The 26257-nt window shown below is 43.0% G+C and overlaps 1 protein-coding gene across 1 annotated transcript; it reads right to left on the bottom strand.

The window, feature by feature from the left end:
- On the bottom strand, positions 1 to 25697 carry Slamf6 (SLAM family member 6). The gene is made up of 8 exons (XM_052736637.1): positions 24959 to 25697; positions 10136 to 10486; positions 6335 to 6598; positions 5672 to 5782; positions 5302 to 5331; positions 4021 to 4094; positions 2510 to 2581; positions 1 to 1339 (listed from the first exon to the last, which is right to left on the bottom strand). The coding sequence occupies exons 1-8, from the start codon at positions 25041 to 25043 to the stop codon at positions 1298 to 1300; spliced, it is 1029 nt and encodes a 342-aa protein (XP_052592597.1). The 5' UTR covers positions 25044 to 25697; the 3' UTR covers positions 1 to 1297.
- Positions 25698 to 26257: the final 560 nt, after the last annotated feature.

The raw sequence follows: 26257 nt of genomic DNA, 5'->3' as shown, positions 1-26257 counted from the left end.
ACATATGCATTCGTTTATTAAAAATATTGTTTGAACACTTACAATGTACTAGGTATTAACACTTACAATGTAATTAATTAACACAATGTACTAACAATAAAATAATTATTGTGTCTGATCCCACAAACTTATGCTTTAATGAGGGAAACAGATATTAAAAATAAAAATAAATATTTGGTGACATGTGATAAACAATGGAAGGTTTGAGAGAATGAAAAGGAAACCCACTTTAGGTAGAGCACTCTGGGAAGGTCTCTTCCAGAAGCTGACATGTTTAAGCTGAGGCCTTAAAGAACAGGAGGAACCCAACAGGCAGAGGGAGGGCTTTGAGGCAGGTGTAAATGACTATAATATGGAGAACTTTCTTCCCTCATAGAGGAGCTGAAAGATCACAGAGGCCAAAAAGAGAATGGAGAGAGAGTGATGCTAACCGTCTGGGATGTGTCAGACCATCCTGGGCCATGGAGACTGGCTTTCGCACTGAGTGTAGTGAGGAGTCAGCAGGGTTATGAGCAGGCAGGAGAAAGAGCTGGTCTATGTTGGGGACATTGTGCTGGTTGTCTTTCGGACCATGGGTTGAAGGGAGACAAAAGCAAAATTAGAAGAGATGTTTAGAGGTTGTTGGAGTATTTAGGCTCCAGATGGGGCGGGTTAGATATAGGATGATGGTCTACAAGTTGGAAAGAGATATGTCTAATGTATTTTGGAGGTAGAGTCTGCAGGGCTTGGTGATAGAGAGAGGTTATAATCAGGGATGACTTAGATTCCTGGCTTGAGCAACAGACTCAACGTATTGCCATCCTCCTCTTATTTTTGGCTATGAGATTAAAGCACCAAGAACATAGAAAACATCCCAGGAGGCCTGTCTAGTAAATGATTTGTAGGATAGGAGTGTGGGCCCATCCAACGCCAGATGCTCCACACTTAACCAAAACATCATGCTCCCTCTCTGACCAATCACATCCTGCTTGCCTTCTATAAGGAAAGAAATGATTACCTGTGGAATTATAATCTGTCAGTCAAAACTCTGTTTAGTTATCAAAGAGAAAGCAACATGTAGGTGTGTTATCCAAAGCAGGATTTGTCCTGGAGTGGATTGGAAAGCAGTTTGGGGGTTCCATACTGGAGCTCTTGCTATTCCCCAAGCATCTGACCTATGTATGCAGGATCAAGTCTGACGTGCTAACTCTGGATATCCAGATTCCATTGCCAGTAGGGAACCATGCTTCTCTGATCTCTTCCAAGGAGTCAGCAGATGTGCTTGCTCAGCCTGAATTCCTTTAAGGTCTTCCCCAACTTACTTGATGTCCTTAAGAGTATCCATCCTGGGAGAAATGGGCTTGTTTTATGAGGAGAGAAAGAAGTAGATTAATAGGCAGACCGTAGCCTACCCTCTGTGGCTACAGAGAGGACATGAGAGCCCTGCTGGTCAGATAGTAGGGTTATTAACGGATGAGGCAGGATTACGTTAAAAACAAGTAATTATAATAGGTGATCCTAATACAAGATAACAAAAGGAGTTATGTATTTGTGTGTGTGTGTGTGTGTGTGTGTGTGTGTGTGTGTGTGTGTGTGTGTGTGTGTTTATGTTTCTGCTACAGAGAACAACTTGTGGGAGATGGTTTTCTCCTACAATGTGGGCCCTGGGGATTGATTGAACTCAGGTCATCAGGCTTGGTGAAAACTGCCTTACCCACTGAGTCATCTCAACAGTCCCAAGATCACTTTTCATATTTTGGTAATGTCCCAAGACTTTCTTTCTTTCTTTCTTTCTTTCTTTCTTTCTTTCTTTCTTTCTTTCTTTCTTTCTTTCTTTCTTTCTTTTCTTTCTTTCTTTCTTTCTTTCTTTCTCTCTCTCTCTCTCTCTCCTTTCTTTCTTTCTTTCTTTCTTTTTTCAAGTGGTATTTGGATATCTATAAAATGGATCTTTTACTTTCAGTTGCAAAATCGTAGGTTTGAGAGAGGAATCAAAATACAAGAACATAGGGCCTGGCAAGATGGCTCAGTGGATAAGAGTGGTTGCTGAACAAGGCTGCTGAGGATTGGAGTTCAAATCCCCAGTCCCCGTGTAAAAAGCTGTGCATGTGCTTGTAATGCCAGCACTTTGGGGGTCAGAGGCAGAAAGATTGTTTGGGCTTTCTGGCCACAGGTTTACCTTCAGGTTCAGTGAGAGGCACTGTTTAATGGGGGTGAGATAAGAGAATGGTAGAGGAGGGGACTGGCTGGGGTTGTTCCGATCCTCACACAGATGAACGCAAACCACAGACACACATTACACATATATTCACACATACAAAATAAAAGAAGATAAAGCAGGGCCGGGCGGTGGTGGCGCACGCCTTTAATCCCAGCACTCGGGAGGCAGAGCCAGGCGGATCTCTGTGAGTTCGAGGCCAGCCTGGACTACCAAGTGAGTTCCAGGAAAGGCGCAAAGCTACACAGAGAAACCCTGTCTCGAAAAACCAAAAAAAAAAAAAAAAAAAAGAAGATAAAGCAGTCACGGGTTTACCTGTCTGGAATGATTAACTATGGAGTAAATTGTCATGGAATCATTTTTCATGGATTTTGGGATTTCCATTTCCTGTAAACCACAACGAAAAAGAGTCATATGCATTTGGCTCTCACAGAGACAAGGAGGTCCATGCAGACACATCTTTGGGGAAAGGCACTGTGACCAAAGAAGTGGCATGCCAAGAGGAGGTGGGGACTAAGCTCTAACCGGTCAAGCCTGTGAGGTGTTAGCAACATTTCTTGAGAAGTAGACAAACAACCTAAACAGGAGAGCAACATCCCAGCAATCCAAAGGTCCCAACCAGAGAGCAACAGGAAGGTGGCCTCGTGTGAAGGGATGAAAACATTCTCGCCTTGCATCTGATTCTATGTTTGCTCCTCCCATCTTTACGAACTTACATGTCAGACACTTATGGCATCCTATCTTTTGTCTCAGTCTTTACTAGCTGTAACTGGAGCTGCCCTCTTTGCCGCCTCCATTTATCCCTGTTATTCGAATGGCCCAGTGACCATGTTGTGGTCGTGGTTGGGAACCAGATGTATAGAAACTCCTGGTTTTAAGAATGGCTCTCTAGAGATACACTAAGCAGTAGTAACAACAGAAATCCTAGGCCCTAGATGACATGTTGACGTATTTTGATACTTTAAATTAGAGAATAATTAAGACCCCACAAACTCTCCAAGGTATAATGCTTTTTTTTTTTTTTTGAAAAGAAGCTGACAAATGGACTAGCCATTAATGTTTTGGGCTTGTTGGAGAGCTTGCTCCCAGCAGGAGTTGGGAATGACAATCGAGTAAGTGGTATGAATGCCCCTTATTGTCCTCTCTTTTAGGAGCCTACTCTATAAAGCCTGTGAGCTTGGCCAGGAGTGTTTGCTTGGGGGAATCCAAGACTTCTAGCTGGGCTGTTGCTTCCATTATTTTGAGAATGCTAAGTTTTTTTGGCTTATTTTTCAGAAAACTTGAGAACTGGCTCCCCAGTCTGTCTAGTTATTCAGAAAAATGTCCCTGCAATTGTCTCATTCATAGGTAGTGGGGACAGAGGATTTCCTGGCACTTGACCAAGGCCATTCTATTATGTTGAAGATCTCTTGCTTTAGTTTTCTTTATTGTGGAGGGGTTGTGATTCTTGCCCCCCCTCTTCTCTTGAGAGGCCACTTTAGGCTCCTAGTACTCCTCTACCTGGATGACAGCTCCTCCTAGGGTTCAGTCTCCTCTGATCTATTCAAGTGTTCATTGAGTGTCATGCTACATGCCGTGAGGGAAAGGGAGGATATCTAATTTGTACTTTCAAGCTGGTTGTCCCTTCCCCTTAGTGGAACACTAAGCAGTCAAGAGAACACTGGGAAGCAAGTCAGAGTAAACATTCCCTTAGGGGTGATCATCGCAGAAACTGGGATGGTCAGTCCTGCGGTTGCCTTCTCCAGTCATGAATGTTGATAATTATGGTGACAAGTTTGTGAGTAATCATAACAGTAATGATGGAGGACAGAGTGAAAAGGTCTTACCTGTACTGGATGAGTGACTTGTGCATACACCGTGTTCCCTGGAGAGCCTGGAGTATCTGTGTTCTGGGAGGAATCTATGGCCAACACAGAAAGGTACAGATGGCTGTCAGTGGTAGGACTGTGGGGCTGCTTCCTGCAGGATCTTGGGTCTTTCTGGTCTCCAGAGCACTTTTTTTTATCCCCAAAGCAGTTGTTTCTAGCTTGCTCTTCCCTAAGGACTTCCTTTCTACCTCCCAATCTTTGGAGATGTGGGCTGAACAAGAACTTTCATATGGTCTATTTCTAACCTCATTTCTTGGGTGAGTTGACAGTGTTCTTATGACTTAGCATTTCAGCGACTCCCTCATGGTCAGCACATGAAGGACTAAATACCACATCCCATGGGATCTCTGGAGACACTGTTTTCACAGGCAGTTGTGACAGATTTGACTGTTTTAGAGATGAAGAATTGCAGGTTCAAGAGTGTAGCTGAACTTTTCCTGTGTCCCACCTGGTCCATAGCCGCTCAGACCCAAGTAAATACACAGAGGCTTATATTAATTAAAACTGCTCAGTCATTAGCTCAGGCTTACTACTGACTAGCTCTTACACTTAAACTCAGCCAATTTCTGTTAATCTATACGTTGCCACGTGTTTTTTGGCTTTACCTGTATGCCGTTACATGCTGCTCCCTGGATGGTGGGCTGGCATCTCCTGACTCACAAGAGAGCTCAGTAGACCTGTACAAAGTCACCCAGGAAGCAGTGGGACAGGAACTGGAATGCAAGTGCCCGACCTTGTGCCCTCTCTTCAACAATGGTATCTTGAAACTATCATCCATGGGATGAGACTTAGAAAATGAGCCTGCATTCCCATCTCTTTATCACACCTTCTTTTTCAACGGTGTCTATCCACTGGGGTCTAAACCTTGATTGAACATCAATGGTATAGTAACAGAGCCCAATTTTCAGTGTTTCATGCTCAAGCCTTATTTTTGTCCCAAACCAGCTGGGTGACAGGGGGTTGTCCATGGATCCTTTCACTGACACTTATTTTCTCCATCAGAAAGGAAGTGATCTTGACTTTGCAGAAAACCATGATGTCCCTCACATGCTTGGGAGAAACTATAGGTCTCATGGTGACCAACCAGGCTCTCTGACACCATAGCGTCCAGCTGAACAGTGATGTTCTGATTTCTCTCCTCTCTCACTGTTCAGCTCTCTGGCCAGCCCCTCTCTCTCCTCTTTCATTTATCTCTTCCTGTCTGCTTTAAGTTTTGTAGTTAAGAGCATGGATGCTCACCTGGATGTTGGCTAGTCAAAGAAAGAGAACCTGAAAAATAAAAGCAGGAAGTTGAAATGCATGACTTCCAAGAGGGAAGTCTCCCCCCCCCCCCACTTCCCCAACAGCTGTCTTTCCAGAGGATGCAGGTGACAGGTCCCAAATGAAGGGCAGGTGAGCAAGTGCATCCTGAGGCTGTGTCCTGTTTTTCTCAGTAAAATACCTCCCTTGAAATATTAACAGATGTCTGGCCACACCCCAGGGGTCATCCCAATGCATTAACTTACCAGAGGTTGTGTCCACCCTCCCTTGACCCTCGACAACCAGGGGTCCCAGACTCTAAACACTTGCAGTCTTAGAGGAGGTAGAAGAAGGCAGAAGGAAAACTTACCTGTTCTTTTCTTCCAAATACATATGCATATGCACACCAAGACTATAGCCAGCAGCAATCCAATTATAAGCAATATTTTATCCTGGTGTAGCTTTTCCTTAGTTAAATCACCTAAAAAGAAAAAGAAGAAGGAGAAGGAGGAGGAGGAGGAGGAGGAGGAGGAGGAGGAGGAGGAGGAAGAGAAGAAGAAGAAGAAGAAGAAGAAGAAGAAGAAGAAGAAGAAGAAGAAGAAGAAGAAGAAGAAGAAAAAGAGAAGTGGAACTTCTTAGGATACATAAAATGAGGGCTCCTTTGAGCTTGTTTTAGGGTCTCTCTTGAGTGTCTTCTGGGCTGCCTACAGGGGCTGGGTATGGTCATTTATACTCCCATCTTGGGGTCCTGTCAGGCTTTCTGGGGACCCTTGGCGAAGCAGGACAGGTAGGGCCTGGCTGGGGGAGGGAGAAACCCATCCTGGCTCCTGAGGCCTTGCTCTTGGAAGAGGATTTGGGGAGGGAAGGAGGGAGACTAGTGAGAAGCACAGAGTTTTAGAGCTTGTCTGTCCCCCTCCGCAGGAGTTTGGCTCCTCCCCTTGCCACTGTCCAAGCACTCACACAGGCTGCAAATCCATGCTATAATACGACACCACTGCTTGATGCTCTCAGAAAGACCCAAGGTAGGTGTTACCTGTGCAAAGACTCTGGGCAGAGACAGAGATGGACAGATTGCTGACAGCATTCTCGGCTTGGCAGGTATAACTCTGGTCATTGGAATTCTTCGGGTCCCAGGAGACAGTGAGATTTGCTTCCCTTAAAGAGGTGCTTCCTGATGCCTGCCATCCAACTGAGACAGTATGATTTGGATTCTCCACAATACAGGTCAGGTGGATCTCACAGGTCCCATTCTCAAACACGCGAGTATGGTTAGTAACTTCTAAGTTACTCAGCCGTTCTGTGTAAAGAGACCTTATTTAAGGACACATGACTTGGGCTGGATAGATGGTTCAGCGGTTAAGAGCACTGCCTGCCCTTCCAGAGGATCCTGGTTCAGTTCCTAGCACTGACAAGGCAGCTCACAACTCTAGGATCCAACACTCTCATACAGACATACATGCAGGCAAAACACCAAAGCACATTAAAAAAAGAAAGGACACAGGGCTGTTGTGGAATATTATTTTAACTAGGCAAAGATGTGTTACATTTGTTTAAGCTGTGGAATATTACTTTAACTATGTGAAGATGTGTTGCATTTGTTTCACCTTGCCTGCCTAAGGCTCCTGATTGGTCTAACAAAAAGTTGAACAGCCAATAGCTAGGCAGGAGAGGGATAGGTGGGACTGGTGGGCAGAGAGAATAAGTAGGAGGAGGGGAGAACAAGGGAGAAAGAGAGGGGCACACCAAGGGCCAGAAGCCAGGCAGCCACCAGCCAGCCAGATATGAAAGTAAAAATACACAGAAGGGCTGGAGAGATGGCTCAGAGGTTAAGAGCACTGGCTGCTCTTCCAGAGGTCCTGAGTTCAATTTCCAGCAAACACATGGTGGCTCACAACCATCTGTAATAAGATCTGGCACCCTCTTCTGTATACATAATAAATAAATAAATCTTTAAAGATACACAGAAGGAAAGAAAGGTTAAAAAGCCCCAAGGCAAAATGTAGTTGAAGAGAAACAGGTTAAGTTATAAGAGTTAGTGGGATAAGGCCGAGCATTCATAACTGTAAGGGATGAGGACAGCCCCAAAGAGACACCTACATCTCAATTCCAGACTTGTGTTATCTTACTTGAATAAAAGGTCTGTGTAACGTTTATGTAAACTAGTTGAGGAGTTCATCCTGGAATTTCCAATGACAAGTGTCTGTCTAACAAATAAGCAAAGGAACATTTGAGACAAATAGAAGATGGGACATGAAGAGGTGGAGAAGGCCGAGGTGAGAATGATGGAGCCATGGCCAAGGAACATGAAGGAATCTATAATAACCAGAAGCAGCGACACAAAGAACAGATGGCCTTCTGTCCATACCTAGAATGTCACAAGAGCTGATTATGCCATGAAACTTGTGAAATTTTGTTTTGGCTACTTCAGGAAACAAATACATTGCCCTGAGAATACCTGGCCCATTTTTGTGGAATCCTCTGCTCAGAAAATTTCCAGGCACCCTTTTCTCCCTGTCATACTTACTTGTTTTGTGTCATGTTCTTTCAGTGATGTGACTTTAACTAATGTAACAAGGCAAACTCACCAAATATTCAGGGGATATAAAGGTTAAAGTGTAACCGATTTGTGGAGACATTTTATTTTAATGCTGCCTTTTAAAGAATTCCATATCTTAAGCCAAAGGCTCTAAATGGATTTTAAATCTTTTGGACTCTTCAGTAGATGGAAATTACAGAATCTCAGTAGTCTGTAAAGTTGTCTAGTATGGAATCCAAGTCACATATTTATTTTAAAAATTGTAATAACATTTAATTTTAATTAATTTATTTTTTGTTTGTTCTTTTGAGACAGGTTCTCTGTACGTAGCAACAGCTGTCCTGCAACTCACTATGTAGACTAGTCTGGCCTTGAACTCACAGAGATCCACCTTGGAGTGTTGGGATTAAAGGTGTACACCATCACGACCAGGTAATATTCAGTTAATTTAACTATTTACTTTTATTTGTGTGTGTGTGTGTGTGTGTGTGTGTGTGTGTGTGTGTGTGTGTGTCTGTCTGTCTGTCTGTCTGTCTCCGTGTCTCCTTCTCTCTCTCTCTTTTTCTCTCTCTCTGTGTCTGTGTACATGAGTGCCATGGTATGCATAAGAGGTCAGAGGACAACTTGTAGGAATCTGTTCTCTCCTTCCACCTGGGCCCTGGAAGTCAGACTCAGGTCATCAGGCTTGGTAGCAAGCACCTTTGCCTACTGCACCATCTCAATGCCTGTGGTAGTTCTAATATAATTGGCCTCCATAGGCTTATTGGGAGTGGAACTAATAGGAGCCATGGCTTTGTTGGAGTAGGTGTGGCCTTGTTGGAGAAAGTGTGTCACTGTGGGAATGGACTTTGAGGTCTCCTATGCTCAAGATATGCTCAGTATTTCAGACTACTCCTATTGCCTGTGGGTCAAGATGTAAGAACTCTCAGCTCCTTCTCCAGTATCATGGCTGCCTACATGCTGCCTTGCTTCCCACCATGTTGATAATGGACTAAACCTCTGAACTATAAGTGAGCCACCCCAATTAAATGTTTTTCTTTATAAGAGTTGCTGTGGTCATGATGTCTCTCCACAACAATAGAAACCCTAACTAAGAACACTGCCCGTGGGTAGCCAATTTAGTGCTTGGGTTTCCTGTAAAATATTGCTGCTAAGTGATTGTCCTAAAGCCATCCATGGCATTTCTGAACATCTCTAGTAGCTAGATTTTTCATGGTTTAGATTAATAAAGTATCTCATTTCCACAATTTTATGTTGAAAATACTTTCATTCTTTAATATTAGGAAGGTAGGTTTATTTTTTTGAGACAGTCTGGCTATGTAGTCTAGGCTGGCCTCAAAGTCCTGGTTGTCCTGCCTCAAATTTCCACATGTTGGGTTTATAGATGTATGTCATCACTCCAGTTAGAAAGGCAGTTTTTTTTTTTGATTAATGATCAGTATAAGCCATCTTGAGAAATTAAATAACCTTGATAGAAAAGGTTTTCTATTAATTTTTCTATTAGTTTTTCTATGAATTGGCTCACCTGTGCCGAGCACTTCTTACCTAGATAACTCTGCTGGGTCAGCTTGACCTTTGTGTAATGAGAGACAGGTCAGTCCCGTGGGAAATGTTAGCATTTCAGCATCTGTACTGATCTGCTCTTAGGGTCCTGACAGGATACATCCTCAGCTGCAGCCACTAAGAGCATGCCCTGAGCGCATTCTCTATGTTTCCTTATAAAAGGCGGGTCTTGTCCACCTTCTGTCTCTTTCTCTTTCTTCACTCTTGTCCTCAGGGACTGGTCTTTGTCTCCTTCTGTGCTCCTTTACTCCCTCCCTTAAATAAATCTCCCACGTGGGCCCTGTTGTGTGGTTTGGCTTCTTTGTGCCACTTTTAAAATACAACAGGAAGTGCCACCACGTACCATCTCCGAGACTGTGACTAAGCCTAAGCTTTGGGCATAGGATTGTGCATACCTTGCAGAGCCTTTGTAAGGAGCATGTGATAGAGACCCACTGCTCATGTTAAGAGTATCATCAAGTATTTTGCTTCCATTAACTCTACATTTCCGGTTGAAAGGGGGAATTGAAGTGACTGGTGTAGAGAACCACAAGACTCAAGCTTCTAACTCAGCTCTGCTGCTATTTAACTGGGCAGTGTTATGAAACTGCTGGACTTCTGGACCTTACTGTGATGCCAAATGCCATCCTCTTTATCACTAGGTTACAGTACATTCTTGTCAGCACACAGGATTGACATATGGGATTTGGATTTGTTTTTACTTTATATGTGATTAAATGCTGTATTTGGACTCACCGAAGACCCTCAGAGTATAAATAAAGAAATCCAGTGCAGAGTCCTCTGTGGTTATCTGGGCAGTGTACAATCCTGTGTCTGCCATTGTGAGGTTGCTGACTTGCAAAGAGTAGGGCTGGGTGATGTTCAGTCGCTTTCCCCTCTCTGGATCAGTTTTCATGATGTGTGGATTTTCAGACTTATTTAGCTGGATGATAAGGGTTGTAGTGACATGTGATGCTTCTCCTTCGTGAAGCCAGACAATGAGACTAGGCTTCTTTCCTGCAGGAAGCTCCAGAGGAAGGGTTGTAGACTCCCCTAGAACACCATTCACCACTATTCTTCTTGTACTGTTTCGTGAAACTTCATTCCCTGTAAACACAGAAGAAGAAGAAGGCTCTAAAGCTGTCCCTGGCAGCCCCTTCCATTCCTGTATCCTTTCTCTTACTTCTGCCAGTCTGTGCAAGCTCTAGGGAAGAAAGCCAGAGGTATGATGAGGGAATAAAACATGTTAGAAGTGTTGCAGTGGATATCACACCCCCAGTAGCTCCATCTCCAGCAAAATATCTGGCAGTCTTGGTCAATAGGCAACTGGTCTAGTTAGATGATCCTGACTCATGGTCTACTTCTACCCTGGCTGGTCATACTTTTGTGACCTCAGCCTTTGAACTCTTTTGGCACCAATCTGTGAGAGGGATAAGGAACTTTATTAACCCCTTGACACAAACTTCAACAATCACAAGTCTTTGCTGATGGCAGTATTGTCCGGGCCAGTCATTTATAGTTTACCTAATGTCTGTCTATGTAGCATGCTTTTGCAATCCGGAGGGCCAATAATAGGGATTTACTGCATATACAGTTCTTTGCCTGCATTACTTCATTAGATGTTGATAACTGTCTTTGAGGCAGATTAAAAAATGTCTGTTTATGGGTAAAGAGACTGAGAGAGAGGTTAACTAACTTTCCTTGGTTGTACATCTAAAAAAATAGCAGAGCCAGGAAAGGGAGTTGGACTTCCTGGAACTGGAGCTGCTGTGTTGGTGCTGAGAATCAAACCAGAGTTCTGAGAGAGCAGTCTGTGCTCTTAACTGCTGAGTCATCATTCCAGCCCCATGGTTACAACTTTTTTTCCCTGGTTTTTCAAGACAGGGTTTCTCTATGTAACAGCCCTGGCTGTCCTGGAACTCACTCTGTAAACCAGGCTGGCCTCAAACTCACAGAGATCCACCTGCCTCTGCCTCCCAAGGGCTGGGATTAAAGGCATGTGCCACCACTGCCCCGATGGTTACAACTCTTACAGAGGATGCTTCTTTAGAGCCAATGCCAAATTCTTAGCACGTGTTACTCTGCTTTCTAGTGCTCTGCTTACTTGTCTATCTGTGAGTATTCTTTTATTCCAACGCTTAGCACTTAGTACTCTGCACAGTGTTTGACACATGATCTGTGGAAATGTTTGGCTATCAGTCAACAAATAAACATGATTGTGACATCCACTTTCTTGGGGGTCTCTTGTTTTCCAGGGATTGGGTCGTGTAACTGTGTGTTTATGGGGTGGTCCAGAGGATCCTGACACTTACTCAGCAATTACATGACTTTGCACTTCTGCTTTCTGTCCTGAATTGTCAGACGGCCTCCACATCCGGATTGCCATCACACATCCCCTTCTGCACCGCATGTTTCCCATCAGCCTTTTGACACATGGCTATTTGTCATCTTGACCTCTCTTTCCTCTCAGAATCACATGAGTAAAGTATAACAAGCAAAGTCTGGAGTCCAAAAGGCTTCCTCAAGTAGTATTCTATTTATTTAAAATCAAAACCAAGCAAGACGAATCTGTACTGTTAGAAATCATAGGACTCACCAGGAACTCTTCCTCCCATTGCCTAGCATATTCCTTTATTTTCTCTTGATTTTATAGATCAAAATTATTAGGTTTTTTGTGGTTGTGGTTTTGAGACAAGCTCTTATATAGAGCCCAGGCTAGCCTCAAACTGGCAATCCTCTGCCTTAGACTCCTGAGGCCTAGGATTACAGGCATGTGTCACTGTGCCTGGATTATTAGTTTATTCAAAAAGAATAATTGTATTCTACTATTTACTTAGTTTTATACTAATTTAATGGGTGAAAATTTAGAAATCATGGCATCCAGATTGGTTCCCCTTTATTTATCTACTTCTGGTCTGGATCTGGGGAATACATATGTTGTATCTATGAGCAAGATAGTCCCGATTTGCTGGTTTGCTATCTGACAGAGAAGACTGACAGGTGAATGAGTAGCTATGATGTGGTGGGTAGGCATTGATTTGGGATTAGGTTTGCCTCTACATTGTCCAAGTACCACTATTATACCATCTATGTTGAGTACTCTTTTTTTCTTTATTACAATTATGATGTTATTTCCTCATTTTCTTGATAAATGAGAGCAGGCATTATGCTTGTTTCCTATGTACTCTTACTGCTTAGCACAGTTTCAAGCCAATAAATAATGAATTGATGGAGGTACATATGTGCTTTACGGAAGCGCAAATAGTGAATGATGGGCCTGGCACAGTTATGAAGGAACAAGCCACAACATATGATGTGGGAAGATTCTGAGTAACAGGAGGGACTTTCCTGTTGCTCAGTGACTTGTGAATTTCCTGGATGATTCTGCTGTCTTTACACTGCTGCCACTTCTGTCTGAAATGCTTGCCCCTTCATTTCTACATGGCAAGTGGTTACTTATCTTTGAAAGATTGCTGAAATACCTGTTTGCCTTTGATTATATTTGTGGAAGTTTTCACTGGTCCAGGGGGAGAAGAAGGGAACTGTGTTGAAGTCAGAGAGGTACATGGACAGAAGGAATAGCAGGAGTAGTTCCCCACAGGTCTAAAACAAAATAATGACAAAACCAGATTTGAGCCAACCTGCTTATAGTGCATGAAGATCAGAAGTTATGGAGCATGTTCAAAATGACCATCAGGTGATGTGGTTCGGCCCAGAGGAAACACAGATTTTTTTTTTCTGGAGATGCTTTTAATCACTCTGAGCCAATACCTTTGGTGTGGAAACTGTTCTGGGACATCCAAGTGCTCTGCTGGCAGTAAATATGGAGGAGTAGAGAACAGAAGAGTAGAAGTTGGAAAGGTGCTTAATGGTGGCTCTGGCTGTGGCAGGCTACTTGGCATTTTGCAGGGAGGCTAGGAAGAAAACATCCCTTTAGCACTCTATAAACCACTGCAGGACCACTGGGACTATGGAGAGGGTGCTGATATTCTCTGGTGATATCAAACCAAGCAAAACCATCTCACATCTCATAGTTTTTATGTTCCACCTAATGGATGATGTGTTTCTGAGAACATGAATGTCTGGCTTAGCTTTTTATTTCTCCAGAAGTTGCTTCAGAGTATCCAGTGAAAGCTATGCAGACTGAAATTAGAATTTAGAAAGTCTTAAAGGGTCACCTGAAAAGCAGGAATTTACTTTGTCAGGTTTTAGTAAATGTAGAGTACTTTGGAGAAGTAGAAAAGTATATGGAAAACAGTGTTTCAGGAAGGATAAGGCATAGGTGGGCACACTATGGCTCTGAAAAGGAATGAAAAGTCTCAAGAAACCCTGGTGTTTCTAACCTAGAAGACTTAGGTCTGTTCATATGTGGGGCATTTACCCACCAATCCCACAGTTCGCCAGAGTTTTCTTGAGTGAGAGCAGCAGGAAATATTAGATAGAAGGATTTAGAGTGTGGAGATGAACAGATAGAAAATACAGGCTAGCTTCGAGAGGGCCTGGAACCTATTCCAATGAGCCCTGACTGTCTCTGCCCTAAGGTATTTATAGAAACTCCAAGGGGTGGAGCAAAAGACCTCCCCCCAGCACAGCCAAGTGCAGACCATCTCAGAAACCTACACTCAGGCCCATGGTCCAATCATCCTCTCTATGTGGACCTGTTGGGTAAAGCCACGAGGGACCTGAAAATGGGCTCCCACATTCATAGCCAAAGGGGATACAGTGGGCTGTCTTATTCCCAGGCAATGAATTCAGAGTGAAAGAAAGTGGGGCCTGATTAATCAAGCAATTTGACAGAGAAAGGAAGAGAAACAGACCTTTTAGGTGGAGGTGGGACAAAGGAAAGATAGACATTAGGATAGTTAGAGCCCTTGGTAAATTTAGAGAAAATGAAGCAGTGCGTGGAGAAGGGCTTTGAAGATATGGTGGAAAGGAATGTTTAAAACACAGAGTTGTTTCTGAGGAGGAAGCCAAAGTGAGCTTTGGAGCACAAGTGTGGTGTCAGTTTTGAATGGAGGTGGCTCTCTTCTGCCATCAAGGTAAGTAAGAATAAGGCTAAGACTTTAAGAGATTTATAGGTGAAGGGCAATATTTAGACACTTCAAATAGCTTGATCTCAAAGCTGTAAGATGAATTGATCAGATAGGTTCCGAAGGAAGATATTCTTGAATCATTCCCCAAGACAGACTATATATATGTGAAGGCACAAAGTCAGTTTCAAAGAATTCTAAAAGTCTCAAATAATAGAAAAACTCTTCTTTGACTACTATGGAATTAAACCAGAAATCAAGAACAGAAAGAAAAATGGAAAATTTGCAAATAAAGTGTAAGTTAGACTTCACTGTCTAAACAGTCAATGGACTAAAGAGGAAACCACAGTGGGATTAGATTGTATCCTGAGAGATGTGGACATGAAAGCACAGTGTGTTAAAACATAGGGAGGCAGCAAAAGCGTGGAACAGAGGAGTATTTGTAGCCGTAAATGCTTACATTAACAAAGAAGGAAGATCTCAAGTCAATAACCCAACAACAAAGCCAAAGATACCAGGGAAGAAAAGTAAGGAAAGAGAAAGAAAAAGAAAAGAAGCAAACAAACAAAAATCCTTACTCTCCAGCGATTCTCAACCTGCGGGTTGTGACTTTAGAAAACACATATTTCCGATGGTCTTAGGAACCGAGACACTGTTCAGTAGCAAAATTACAGTTATGAAGTAGCAACAAAAATACATTTATGGGCCACATAGTGGTGGCGCACGCCTTTAATCCCAGCACTTGGGAGGCAGAGGCAGGCAGATCTCTGTGAGTTCGAGGCCAGCCTGGACTAGAGAGTGAGTTCCAGGAAAGGCACAAAGCTACTGTCTCGAAAAACAACAACAACAAAAATACATTTATGCTTGGGAGTTTCTAGGACCATTGGAAATATGTGTTGTCCACTGGTTGTGACCTACAGGTTGAGAACCGCTGATAAACTGAATGTGGGAAAATACTTAACAAAATATCAACAAACTGAACAACACTATATATATATAACATGAGGTTATACATCATGAATAAATGAAATTTATCTCAGAAATGTCAGAGTAGTCAAACACACATACACACACACACACACACACACACACACACACACACACACACACACACCCAAATCAATGCAAATTGGGCAGTGGTGGCACACACCTTTGATCCCAGCACTTGGGATCTCTGAGTTTGAGGCCACCATGATCTACAGAGCGAGTTCCAGGACAGTCAAGGCTACACAGAGAAACCCTGTCTCAAAAAAATAACAAACAAAAACAAAACAACAACAAAGCCAAGACAAAACAAAATAATAACAAAACAGCGCAACACATGGATATTAAAAAAACAAAGGAAAAAAAGACACATTATCTCCTGTGATATAGAAAAAGATTTGAGAAAACTCAACACTCTGAGAATCAGGGACAAAAGGGAACATCTATAACCTGATAAAAGGCATTTATGAAAACCTACAGCTAGCATTGTACTTAATATGTGTGCTGGATAGTTGACTTGACAACTTGACACAAGCTGAAGTCACCTGAAAGGAGGGACTCTCAACTAAGAAAATGCCTCCTCAGAGCCAGGCGGATCTCTGTGAGTTCTAGGCCAACCTGGTCTACAGAGCAAGATCCAGTATAGGCACAAAAACTACTCAGAGAAACCCTGTCTTGAAAAGAAAGAAAGAAACAAACAAAAACCAAACCAAAACAACAACAACAACAAAATGCCTCCTTAAGATAGGGTTGTAGGCAGGCCTGTAGGAATTTTCTTAATTAGTGAATGATGGGAGAGGGCACAGCCTATTGTAGGTGGTGCCACACCTGGGCTGGTGGTCCTGGGTTCTATAAGAAAGAAGGCTGTGCAAGTTATGAGGAGCAAGCCAGTGAGCAGCACCCCTCCATGGCCTCTGCATCAGACCCTGCCTCCAGGTTCCTGCCCTGTTTGAGTTTCTGCCCTGATTTCCTTCAATGATGAACAGCCATATGGCTCTTTCCTCTCTAACTTGCTTTTTGGTCACGATGCTTCATCACAACAGCAGAAATCCTAAGACAATAAGGAAGACTGAATGTCCTCCAGTTAAGACTGGGAGAAGATGGGGGTTGGGGATTTAGCTCAGTGGTAGAGCACTTGCCTAGTAAGCACAAGGCCCTGCGTTCGGTCCTTAGCTCTGACAGAAAAAAAAAAAAAAAAAAAAAAAAAAAAAAGACTGGGAGAAGATGATACCCACTTCTACCACTTCTATTCAGTGTTCTTCTAGAAGTTCCAGCCAGAGAAAATAGGTTAAAAAAAAAGAAACAAAAAGCATATCAATTTTTAAAAAAAGTAAAATGATTCCCACTCAAGATGCTGTGGCCATATAAACAGAAATTCCTAAAGAATCCACAAAAGTAACCAGAGCTAATAAGTGAATTCAGCAAAGTTGCAGGTCACAAGATCACACATACAAAAACTAGTCTGGCTGAGTGTGGTGACTCATGCCTTTAATCTCAGCACTTGGGAGGCAAAGGCAAGTGAATTTCTGTGCGTTCAAGGCCAGCCTAGTCTTCATAGTGAGTTCCAGGACTCCCAGGGCTATGACGAGAGAAATTGTCTTAACAAACAAAAACAAAACCCCAACAAAAACTACTTTTTGTATTTGTCTACACTAGCAATGAAGAACAATCTAGAAAAGAAATGAAGAAAACAAATTCCACGTACAATAGCATCCAAAAGAACAGCATAGCCAGGGGTATATAGATTAGCACCAACCTTAGCAGAGAAGCGTCTTCTGTCATGGGCAACAATGAATGCCATGACTCCTAGTCAAATGGTGAGACTAGGTTGAGTGCTCATCCCTAAACAGGACATCTATTTTAACTTTGAAAGGCTCAGGAAACATCAGGGAAGATGATGTGGAAAGAATGTAAGAGACTGAGACTGCGGAGGGGAGGCTATGAATTGCCGTTTTCTAGACACAGACAGTTTCACTCCTGAACTCACTGCAGCTATGGTTACTTGCACAAGATCAAGCCAACAAAACCAGTCAACATTCCAGCAGGCAGCACTAATTGGACTCGGAGGGCTACAGAAACAACACCACCCCACAAAAACAGCTCAGTTCCAGGCACAGATACTCCATAGGAGTTATTGGTCAGGGAGGCCCTAGAGAAGCCTCAAACACACCGAGTGTTGCAGTTGCTCTTGGTTGCCCACCATAACAACACAGTAAGACCCTATTGCTGAAGATACCACTCATTTTGGATATAGGACATAGAGAAATCAACCTCTACCTTACCAGGACACTCTCTTCCTGCTGGTGAACTTACTTAGTGCCAGAAGGTACTGTGTAAGCTGCTAGGGAAGAAAAGCTGTCAATGGCTCTCCCAGTGCTGGACCTTGTATGCTACAACATTGACATGTGGGCAAGATATGTCTTCTGGTTCAATCATAGCATGAAAGGTTATGGGGGGTAACCAACTATTTTCTGATCAGATATAAGGTCTGTTTCACAGGAAAGATTTTGTACCTGGTATGTTAACATGGTTAGAAGACTTTGACAGGGGAAATCATAGGCCGTAGGCAAGGAAGAGGGAACTTACTATTGTTTGCTAGCATTTTGCTAAATGTTCATTTGGTCAAACTGAGTTCTAAACGTTTGTGTTTATACCCACAGATTTGTGCTGTTCTCAACTTTGGTCAGGGAAGCTTCTTGTTGCAACAGTAGTTAATGCAGAGACTCATAACTGGCCGAAGTACTGGGTATAAATAACTCTGGGTGCTCAATTGTGAATGGGTCATTAACATCAACTTCTCACTATTCAAGGCTCAGGGACTTCAAAGGAGAGGGAGAGAAAAGAATGGAAGAGCTGTGAAATACTGACTTCTAGACACGAAGAGGATGTTGTATGTAGCTGTGGCTACCTGCATAAGAGAAGCCAGTCAAAATTTCACACATAGCAGAGGGGCTAAGGGCAGTTGATGGCTGCTGAGGGAGAGAGATTCACTCTCCTTTGGGATTGTGGCTGATAGTAGGTTGTTCATGCCTCAGTGGATCGCTACACACTCATATGTATATGGGCAGCACTAATTGGACTCAGAGGGTCATTAATGGCAGCCTAAATAAAAGAAGAAGAAAAAAGGATAACATGAAGCTGAGAGGGAGGTAAAGTGGGGTGGGGGTGCTAAAGGGGAGTGGGAGAGAGGAAGTGGTGAATGGATTGACCAATGTACACTGAATAGATGTATGGAACTTTCAAAGAAAATAAAAGTTTCTATATAACAAATGAGTCTATTAATCAAATGTCAAAGCAACTTTCATAATGGAAGACTATCTCTACCAGCTATATATCCTAGTAGAGGATTAATATCTAAAATATGCAAAGAACTGAAAAAAAATGAACATTAAAAAACAAACAACCTAATCAAAAACGGGCTAGGGAAATGAACAGAGAATTTTCAAAAGGAGAAACACAGAATACTAATAAACATTTTAAAAAGTGTTCAATATCCTCTCCCATGAGGGCAATGAAAATCAAAACTATTTTGAGATTCCATTTCAGACCATTCAGAATGGCCAACATGAAGAATACAAATTATTATAAATGATGGTGAAGATGTGGGAAAAAGAAAGCCTGTTAGTAGGAATAGAAATATGTACTGTGGAGTTCCTCAAAATACTAGAAATAGAACTGCCATATGATCTAGCAATACCACTCCTGGGTATATACCCAAAGGATTCCACATCCTACCACAGTGAACCTACACAACTACGCTCACTGATGCTCTGTTCACAATAGCTAGGAAATAGATTCACCCTAGATGACCATTAATAGATGAATGAATTATTAAAATGTCATACATATACAAGATAGAATTTTTGTTCAGTTAAAGAAAAATGAAATTTAAGGAAAATGGGTGGAACTAAAATTTTCCTGAATGAAATAATCAAGACCTAGGAACACACATGCCACATGTTCTCTCTTATATGCAAGATCCTAGCATCAAAATTTTTTTTTTTGGTTTTTTTTTTTTTGTTTTTTTTGAGACAGGGTTTCTCTGTGTAGCTTTGCGCCTTTCCTGGAACTCACTTGGTAGCCCAGGCTGGCCTCGAACTCACAGAGATCTGCCTGGCTCTGCCTCCTGAGTGCTGGGATTAAAGGCGTGCACCACTATTTTTAGTTTTTAAGCTGAAAAAAGTGGTACAAAGTAATTGTTCAAGTCCTTTTGTGGTGGTATTTTACTTGTACTGAAATGTGATTTTAATTGTATGTTAATAAAGTTGTCTGGGGGTCAGAGCTATTAGAGTCATAGCAAGTGCATGGCGGCGGTGGCGCATGCCTTTAAGGACCTGGAGGGCGGTACATTCAGGCAGTGATGAGGCAGTCACATGTTTGGGTTTACAACCAATGACAAGGCAGAACAGGAAGACTTTAAAGACAGACACACAGGAAGTAGGTCCTTTTCGGAGAGCTCTCTTGGCTGGAGAGGATCCCTGAATCAGGAAGGGTGAGGCTCTTAGCTCTGACCTCTTGGCTTTCTTCTCTGAATTGGCTCTGTGTTTCTTATTTTATAAGACCGTTGGTTACATCTACATCCTTTTACCAAACCAAAGATTTCATTTATAAAACAACCTCAGGCAGTTAAATATTTCCCATTGTGAAAAAAATTAAAGAATTAGTTGCTATCCTTATGCCAAAAAAATAAAAATAAATAAAAAAATAAATAAAAGGGAAAAGATGCTGGGACAAATGGATATCTAGATACAAAAGAATGAAGTGAAGCTTCCATCTCTCACACCAGCTTAAACTATAGCCAGTCGTGGTGGCACATGCCATTGATCTCAACATTTGGAGGCAGAGGCAGGGAGATCTCAATAAGTTCCAGGCCAGCCTGGTCTACATAGTGAGTTTCAGGCCAGCCAAGACTACAAGTAAATCCCAACAAAATCTCAACAAAACAAAACAACAAAACAAAACTCAAACTATGTCAAGTATCTGTAAGAGTTAAATCTATAAAACTCGTAGAAGAAGACGTAAGAGCTGGGCTGGGAGTGCAGCCAGTGGTGGTGTACTTGCTTAGCACTCATAAAGCTCTGGATTGGAACTACAAACAACCATATTAATGATCTTGAATTTGACAATGGATTCTTAGATAAGATACTGAAAACACAAGCAACAAAAGAAAAAAAAAGTAAATTCTATTATATCAAAATTAAAAAAATATGTATCAAAGGATGTTAGGACACAATGTCTTAGCAGCAGATCCTTAACATTCGGTTAGATGAGACACGATAGGTCAGCCATTGTATGCTTTCATTTAGTTGCCCAATGGATGCAGGGAGCATATTGTGGTTGGCTAGGAGATGAGGATGGGAAGAAATGGGAAAATGGGAGGCAAGGAACAGCTTTCTCTCCCTCTTTCTGTTAGGTACGATCCAAAGGACTTGAAGTATAAGCTCTACCACTCAGCTACATCCTCAGCCTGGAATTTTCTTTTTGAGCGATGGGCATTTTAAAACAGTAGAAGTGATGATTGTAGAACACGTGCTATGTGAATTTCATCTTGAAAATTAAAAAAAAAAAAAAGGCCTTAGCATGAGTAAAGGAAACAACCTGAGCTAGATCTAGAGTGAGGGACCCAAAGCGGAGAGGTGTGAGGCACGGAAGGCTAGAGATCTCAAGTGGGGGGAACACAGAGTCCGGGCGATGGAAAGTCATGTGTATTTGAGCATAATAACAAGATGGGAAACAGCACTCTGGCTTTGATGAGGTAAAATAACCACTTGAACATGCAGATGGTTGTTAAAAAGAAGATAACAGTTCTCAGGGGGAGGGCCGTCATAGACAACAAAACAATCGGTTAGCACTAGAACCATATACACTTTTGACTCAGAGAATTTCAGAACCAGGGCTGCAGGTGTAGTTCAGGGGCAGAATGATAACCTGCTCAAGGCTCTAGGTTGGATCCTTAGCTGCCAAACAAATGGAAGAAGGAAAGAAGGAAGGGAGAGAGTAGGAGGCAGGAAGATTTCAGAGCCAGCCCCATGTTTTTCCTTTACTTACACATCCAGCCACTGCTCTTCCCTGGGTCCCAGAGTACCTGTATCTGCTTCCTTCAAACTCACCCAAAGGATTAGTTCCTATTTTCCTCTGGCATGAGTTCCAGTGTGACTACATTTCAGAACCTTGCTACTCAAGGTGTGTTCCATGGGCAGGCAACACTATAGCACCTGGAAGTTTGTTAGAAATGCCTGAGTCATAGCTTCCTCTCAGAGTCTCCATCCTAATAAAATTCTCAAGGTATATACACATTAAAGTTTGACAAATTACTATGTAGAAAGAATAAATAGAGAAGTCGCTGAGATCCACCAAGTTGCTTGATTTCATTTATAACCATTGTTTTGCTTTTAGTAAAGTTTTCTATTTTGGTTTGCTGTGTAGCCCGGGTTGCCTCAGTATTCTAAACTGTGGTTAAAAGCATGGACCATCACACTTGGATGTCAGACTAGTTTCAAAAAATGTTTTTGTTAGGATCTATTAATTATATGTAGCAATAGGTTTCATTGCATTTTCATACATGTATATATTTTGATCATATTTACCCACAGTACCTTTCTGACCCCTTCCCACTCCTGTTAATCTCCTTAACTAATCCATCTTCTTTTTTTTTTTTTCCTTTTTTTCCCCTTCTGATGAGCCAATGAGTTTCTTAGGGTTGCTTACAGGAACATGGGTAAAGGGTTATGTACAGAGGCCAGGACACCTTACAAGTGGCCACACCACCAAGGAAAATGTCTCTCCCTCCCCAACCAACCATTAACCATTTATAAGTCCCAAGGGAGGGGTGAGCCTGAGTGGTCTCCTCCATCTCCTTGACAGGATGTTGTTAGGCCTAAATTTGTGCATGTCTTGTGCTGATTAATCACAGCTGCCGTGCACTAAAGAGGACAGCTGTCATGTCACGAGGTAGGTTAGTGTTGCCCCCAAGGAAATGAGTTCAAGGGAACAAAGGGGACTGGGGTGAGGGGTAAATCAGCAAAGTGCTTGCCATGTACACAGGACCATCTGAGTTCAGATCCCCAGGACCCAAAGACAAAGCCCAGGGAATGTAATGTAAAGCCAGTGCTGTGTTCTCAGCACTGGGGAAACAGGGGGAGGAGCCCTGGGGCTTACTGGTCAGGCAGCCTAGCCAAGTGAGCAAGCTTCATTCATTGAGAGCCCCATCTCAAAAAATAAAGGTAGAGAGAGGAGCAGTTGTTGAAGACACTCAATGGATGTCCTTCTCTTGCCCTTACACATGTATAAACACACAAGAATAAGTAGACGCTCATTTATGCACACAAAAGGAAACAAGATTAGATTTCCAACATGGTTCATCTTTGACCTAAGTTTCTTAAATGGAATCAGGATGTGTCTTGCCTACCTGAAAGCTTGCAGTGAGTGAGACATTCTCTCCATCTTCTTGGAGAGCATCTTTGTCCTACATACTTGCCACAGTGGTCTTGTCTTTCCTCACTCACTCTAAGCTCTTTCCCGCTACGTTTCCCTCCCCCTCCCATGTGTCTTTATTTGATTCCTTCCCTACTAAACTTCTCACATCATTTCCACCTGTTCCAGAAAGTTCTTCCTCACCACCCAGGCCAGAGCAGTTCCCTTGTTTTTGGTGTGCTGCCTAGTTTTACCTTGCAAGCAGACTCTCCACTTTCCACCCCAGCAACCACAGTTCTGCTCCACCGAGCGGTTTTTGACCACCTGCATCTGTCTCCTGCAAAGTGCAGTCAACCGTGTTCTTCACTTTACACCCTCCCCCACAGCTGCGTGGCACTGAGCTGTTACTTAGGCTCTGTACCTTCTTTCCTCATGCACAGATGGGGACTGAGCCCTCATATTTCACAGGCTTGTTAGAAGAAGAATCCACAGAGATGTGGAGGAGGGATTTTTTTTTTTTTTTTGAGACAGGGTTTCTCTGTGTAGCTTTGCGCCTGTCCTGGAACTCACTTGGTAGTCCAGGCTGGCCTCGAACTCACAGAGATCCGCCTGACTCTGCCTGAGGAGGGATTTTAATGAGAGAACTCTCAGAAATTTCCAGTTTTACAGAGATAAACATGAGGTTAAAAAGTCAAGTCGCGGGTCGGTCCCAGGTCAGGAAGTGGCAACATGGACGAGAGTGAAATAATTCTCATCCTTTTCTGTATCTTGTGTGCGTTTCCCGAGGCTCTGTCCTGGCTCCTCTGCTCTCCTCAGTCTGACTTAGTCTCTGTTCTCACAGCCTTAGCCTTGGGCCTCAGTTTCCAGCCGCTTTCAAGAACCTCCTCTTGGCTATTGCACTGAAACCATAAAACAAACAGATCCGAAGAGGAGCTGACCTTCCTCCTAGTGGCTACTCCTCGGTCCCCCTTCCTACCTCTGTCCCCATCTCTGACTGTCCTGTCTGCAATGTGACTTCTCTCTCTCTCTCTCTCTCTCTCTCTCTCTCTCTCTCTCTCTCTCGCTTATTTCTTCAAAATTATTTGTTGCTAGCCAGTGCACATTTTACTTGTTTAGAGCTTATCTTCCCTGCCAAGATGTAAATTCCATAAGAACAGGAATTTTGCTGACTTAGGTCCTGATGTAGCTCCCGAAACTACTACAGTGCCAGCTATTCAGCAGGTCTTTACTGAATGGTTAAATGGTTATCAAATGACTTAATGAATCTTCCTTTCCTCTTAGTTCTGTCGTCAACTAATCTAGTTAGTTCTATGTCTGCAGTCTGTCTTGATTTTTCTCATGTTACTGACAGGTTGAGTCACTTTTTTTTTTTTGTTTGTTTTTCAGCCTATTGCTGGCTAATGAAATTTTGGCAAGTTATTTAAATTATCGTACTCTGTTTCTTGTGTCAATATGAAGAGGCTATTAGAATAAATTCACATACATGCCATAAGACTTCTAAACATAATGCATGTTTAATATCTAGCCCATTTCTGGAGCAAAACAAGTGCTAGCTATTTTTTTTTTCTCAGTGAACTCCCTCCAGGCTAGGTCTGAGTTAGCAGCCTTTTGTTTGAGCTCCTCTCCTAGAACACTATACTTCAGCCCAGATGGACACCCTGTGACTTGCAGACATGATGTGAGCCTCCCTGCTCTCTCTGGACCACATAGCGGGGAGAAGAAGCAGGCTCAGCCAATCCCTTCCTAACTGCAGTGCTGGAGTGTCAGTATTTGAAGGAAGAGTGAAGCTCAGAAAAGTTAATGAATTCCACCCCCCACCCAAGTTACACAGTATCACAGCAGTTAACATGTAGAAGACTTTTTTCCTCCCTTAAACTTATTTTTGTACCACAACATGCTGGTCACCAACAGTCCCCGACTTACAAAGACTCATTTTCCGTGCCACAGAAACAGTCAGCCCCAGCTGAAATGTTTGCCCTAAAGCAGGACCGCAGCAGTCTGAGGGAAGCGGTTTGCTATCAACCACCTTGAACTTCCTCGATCTCTGAACAGAGAACCAGGCAGTCAGCCCGATCTAGATGACTTAGACTGAGCAAGTTGTCCCAAAGAAAGGACTCATTCAGCGATAACATCAGTGTCCACAGACATTTACCTGAGCCAAGGCAGAAGATAAGCGGGAACAGCCAGATCATCATCTGACGGGCGGAGTCAGGCGCCGGAGCCCTTGAGACAACCATTCTTCACCAGCTTGTCTCTGAGACTTCCCTTTTCTCTAGTGATGAGAGCTCTTCCTCTACGCTGGCAAACCTCTGGTTATTGATCTTTACCTTCACACATTGCTTATAGAAATGCCTTGGATAAGTTAAGACTCCTAGTAATGGTGGATACAGAAACTGAACTGGCCATCTCCTGTAACCAGATAAGACTTCCAGAGGAGGGATTGGGACCCCAACCTGGCCACAAAACCTTCGACCTACAGTTTGTCCTGCCTGTCAGCTATGCTGAAGTAACGGCGGCGCAGAAATTGTGGGAGTGGCCAACTAATGGCTGGACCTGCTTGAGACCCATACCACAAGAACGAGTCCACCCCTGGCAGTGCCTGGAGAGTAAAGAACTAGAGGCTGGATAGCCCAGAGACCTAGGATAGAACCAAACACAACCGGAAAAAACAAGACAATGAAATGATTCCTAATGATATTCTGCTATAGACAGGCACCTAGCATAATCGTCATCAGAGAGGCTTCACCCAGGAACTGATGGAAACAATGCAGAGACCCACAGCCAAACATTAGGCTGAACTCAGGGAATCCCGGGGAAGATGGGAAGGAAGGATTGTAAAAGCCAGAGGGGTCAAGAAGACCTCAAGAAAATCCACAGAGTCAACTTACCTGGGCTCATAGGGGCTCACAGAGACTGAGGTGGCAATCAGGGAGCCTGCATGGGACTGACCTAGGCCATCTGCATGTATGTTATGGTTGTGTACCTTTGTGTTTTTGTGGGATTTCTAATAGTGGGAGTGGGGGCTGTTTCTGACTCTTTTGCCAGCTTTTGGGACCCCCTTTCTCTTCCTGGGTTGCCTCGTCCAGTCTTAATATGAGGGAAGGCGTCTACTCTTACTGCAACTTGATATACCATGTTTGGTTGACATCCCTGGGAGGCTGTGGGGCGGCTACCCACCAAACCCACAGTTCCCCAGAGTTTTCTTGAGTGAGAGCAGCAGGAAATATTAGATAGAAGGATTTAGAGTGTGGAGATAAACTGATAGAAAATTCAGGATAGCCTCCAGAGAGCCTGGAACCTATTTATTCCAATGGGCCCAGACTGTTTCTGCCCTAAGGTATTTATAGAGACGCCAAGGGGTGGAGCAAAAGACCTCCTCCCCGCAGCACAGCCAAGTGCAGACCATCCCAGACACCTGCACTCAGGCCCGAGGTCCTAATCATCCTCTCTA

Source organism: Peromyscus californicus, unplaced genomic scaffold, assembly GCF_007827085.1.
Source record: "Peromyscus californicus insignis strain IS unplaced genomic scaffold, ASM782708v3 Scaffold_14__1_contigs__length_90479793_seg_2, whole genome shotgun sequence".
In the NCBI taxonomy this organism is placed as follows: Eukaryota; Metazoa; Chordata; class Mammalia; order Rodentia; family Cricetidae; genus Peromyscus; species Peromyscus californicus.
Note: the sequence above shows the minus strand (reverse complement) of the source record. Positions and strands in the feature narration are given on the sequence as shown.

Coding starts and splice junctions, on each gene's coding strand:
- Slamf6 (XM_052736637.1), bottom strand. CDS start 25,043: ATGGTTGTCTCAAGGGCTCCGGCGCCTGACTCCGCCCGTCAGATGATG. Junction 4,095..5,301: donor TTTGACTAGCCAACATCCAG/GTGAGCATCCAT, acceptor TGTTGGCCATAG/ATTCCTCCCAGAACACAGAT. Junction 1,340..2,509: donor TAGTTAATCATTCCAGACAG/GTAAACCCGTGA, acceptor TCATAAAACAAG/CCCATTTCTCCCAGGATGGA.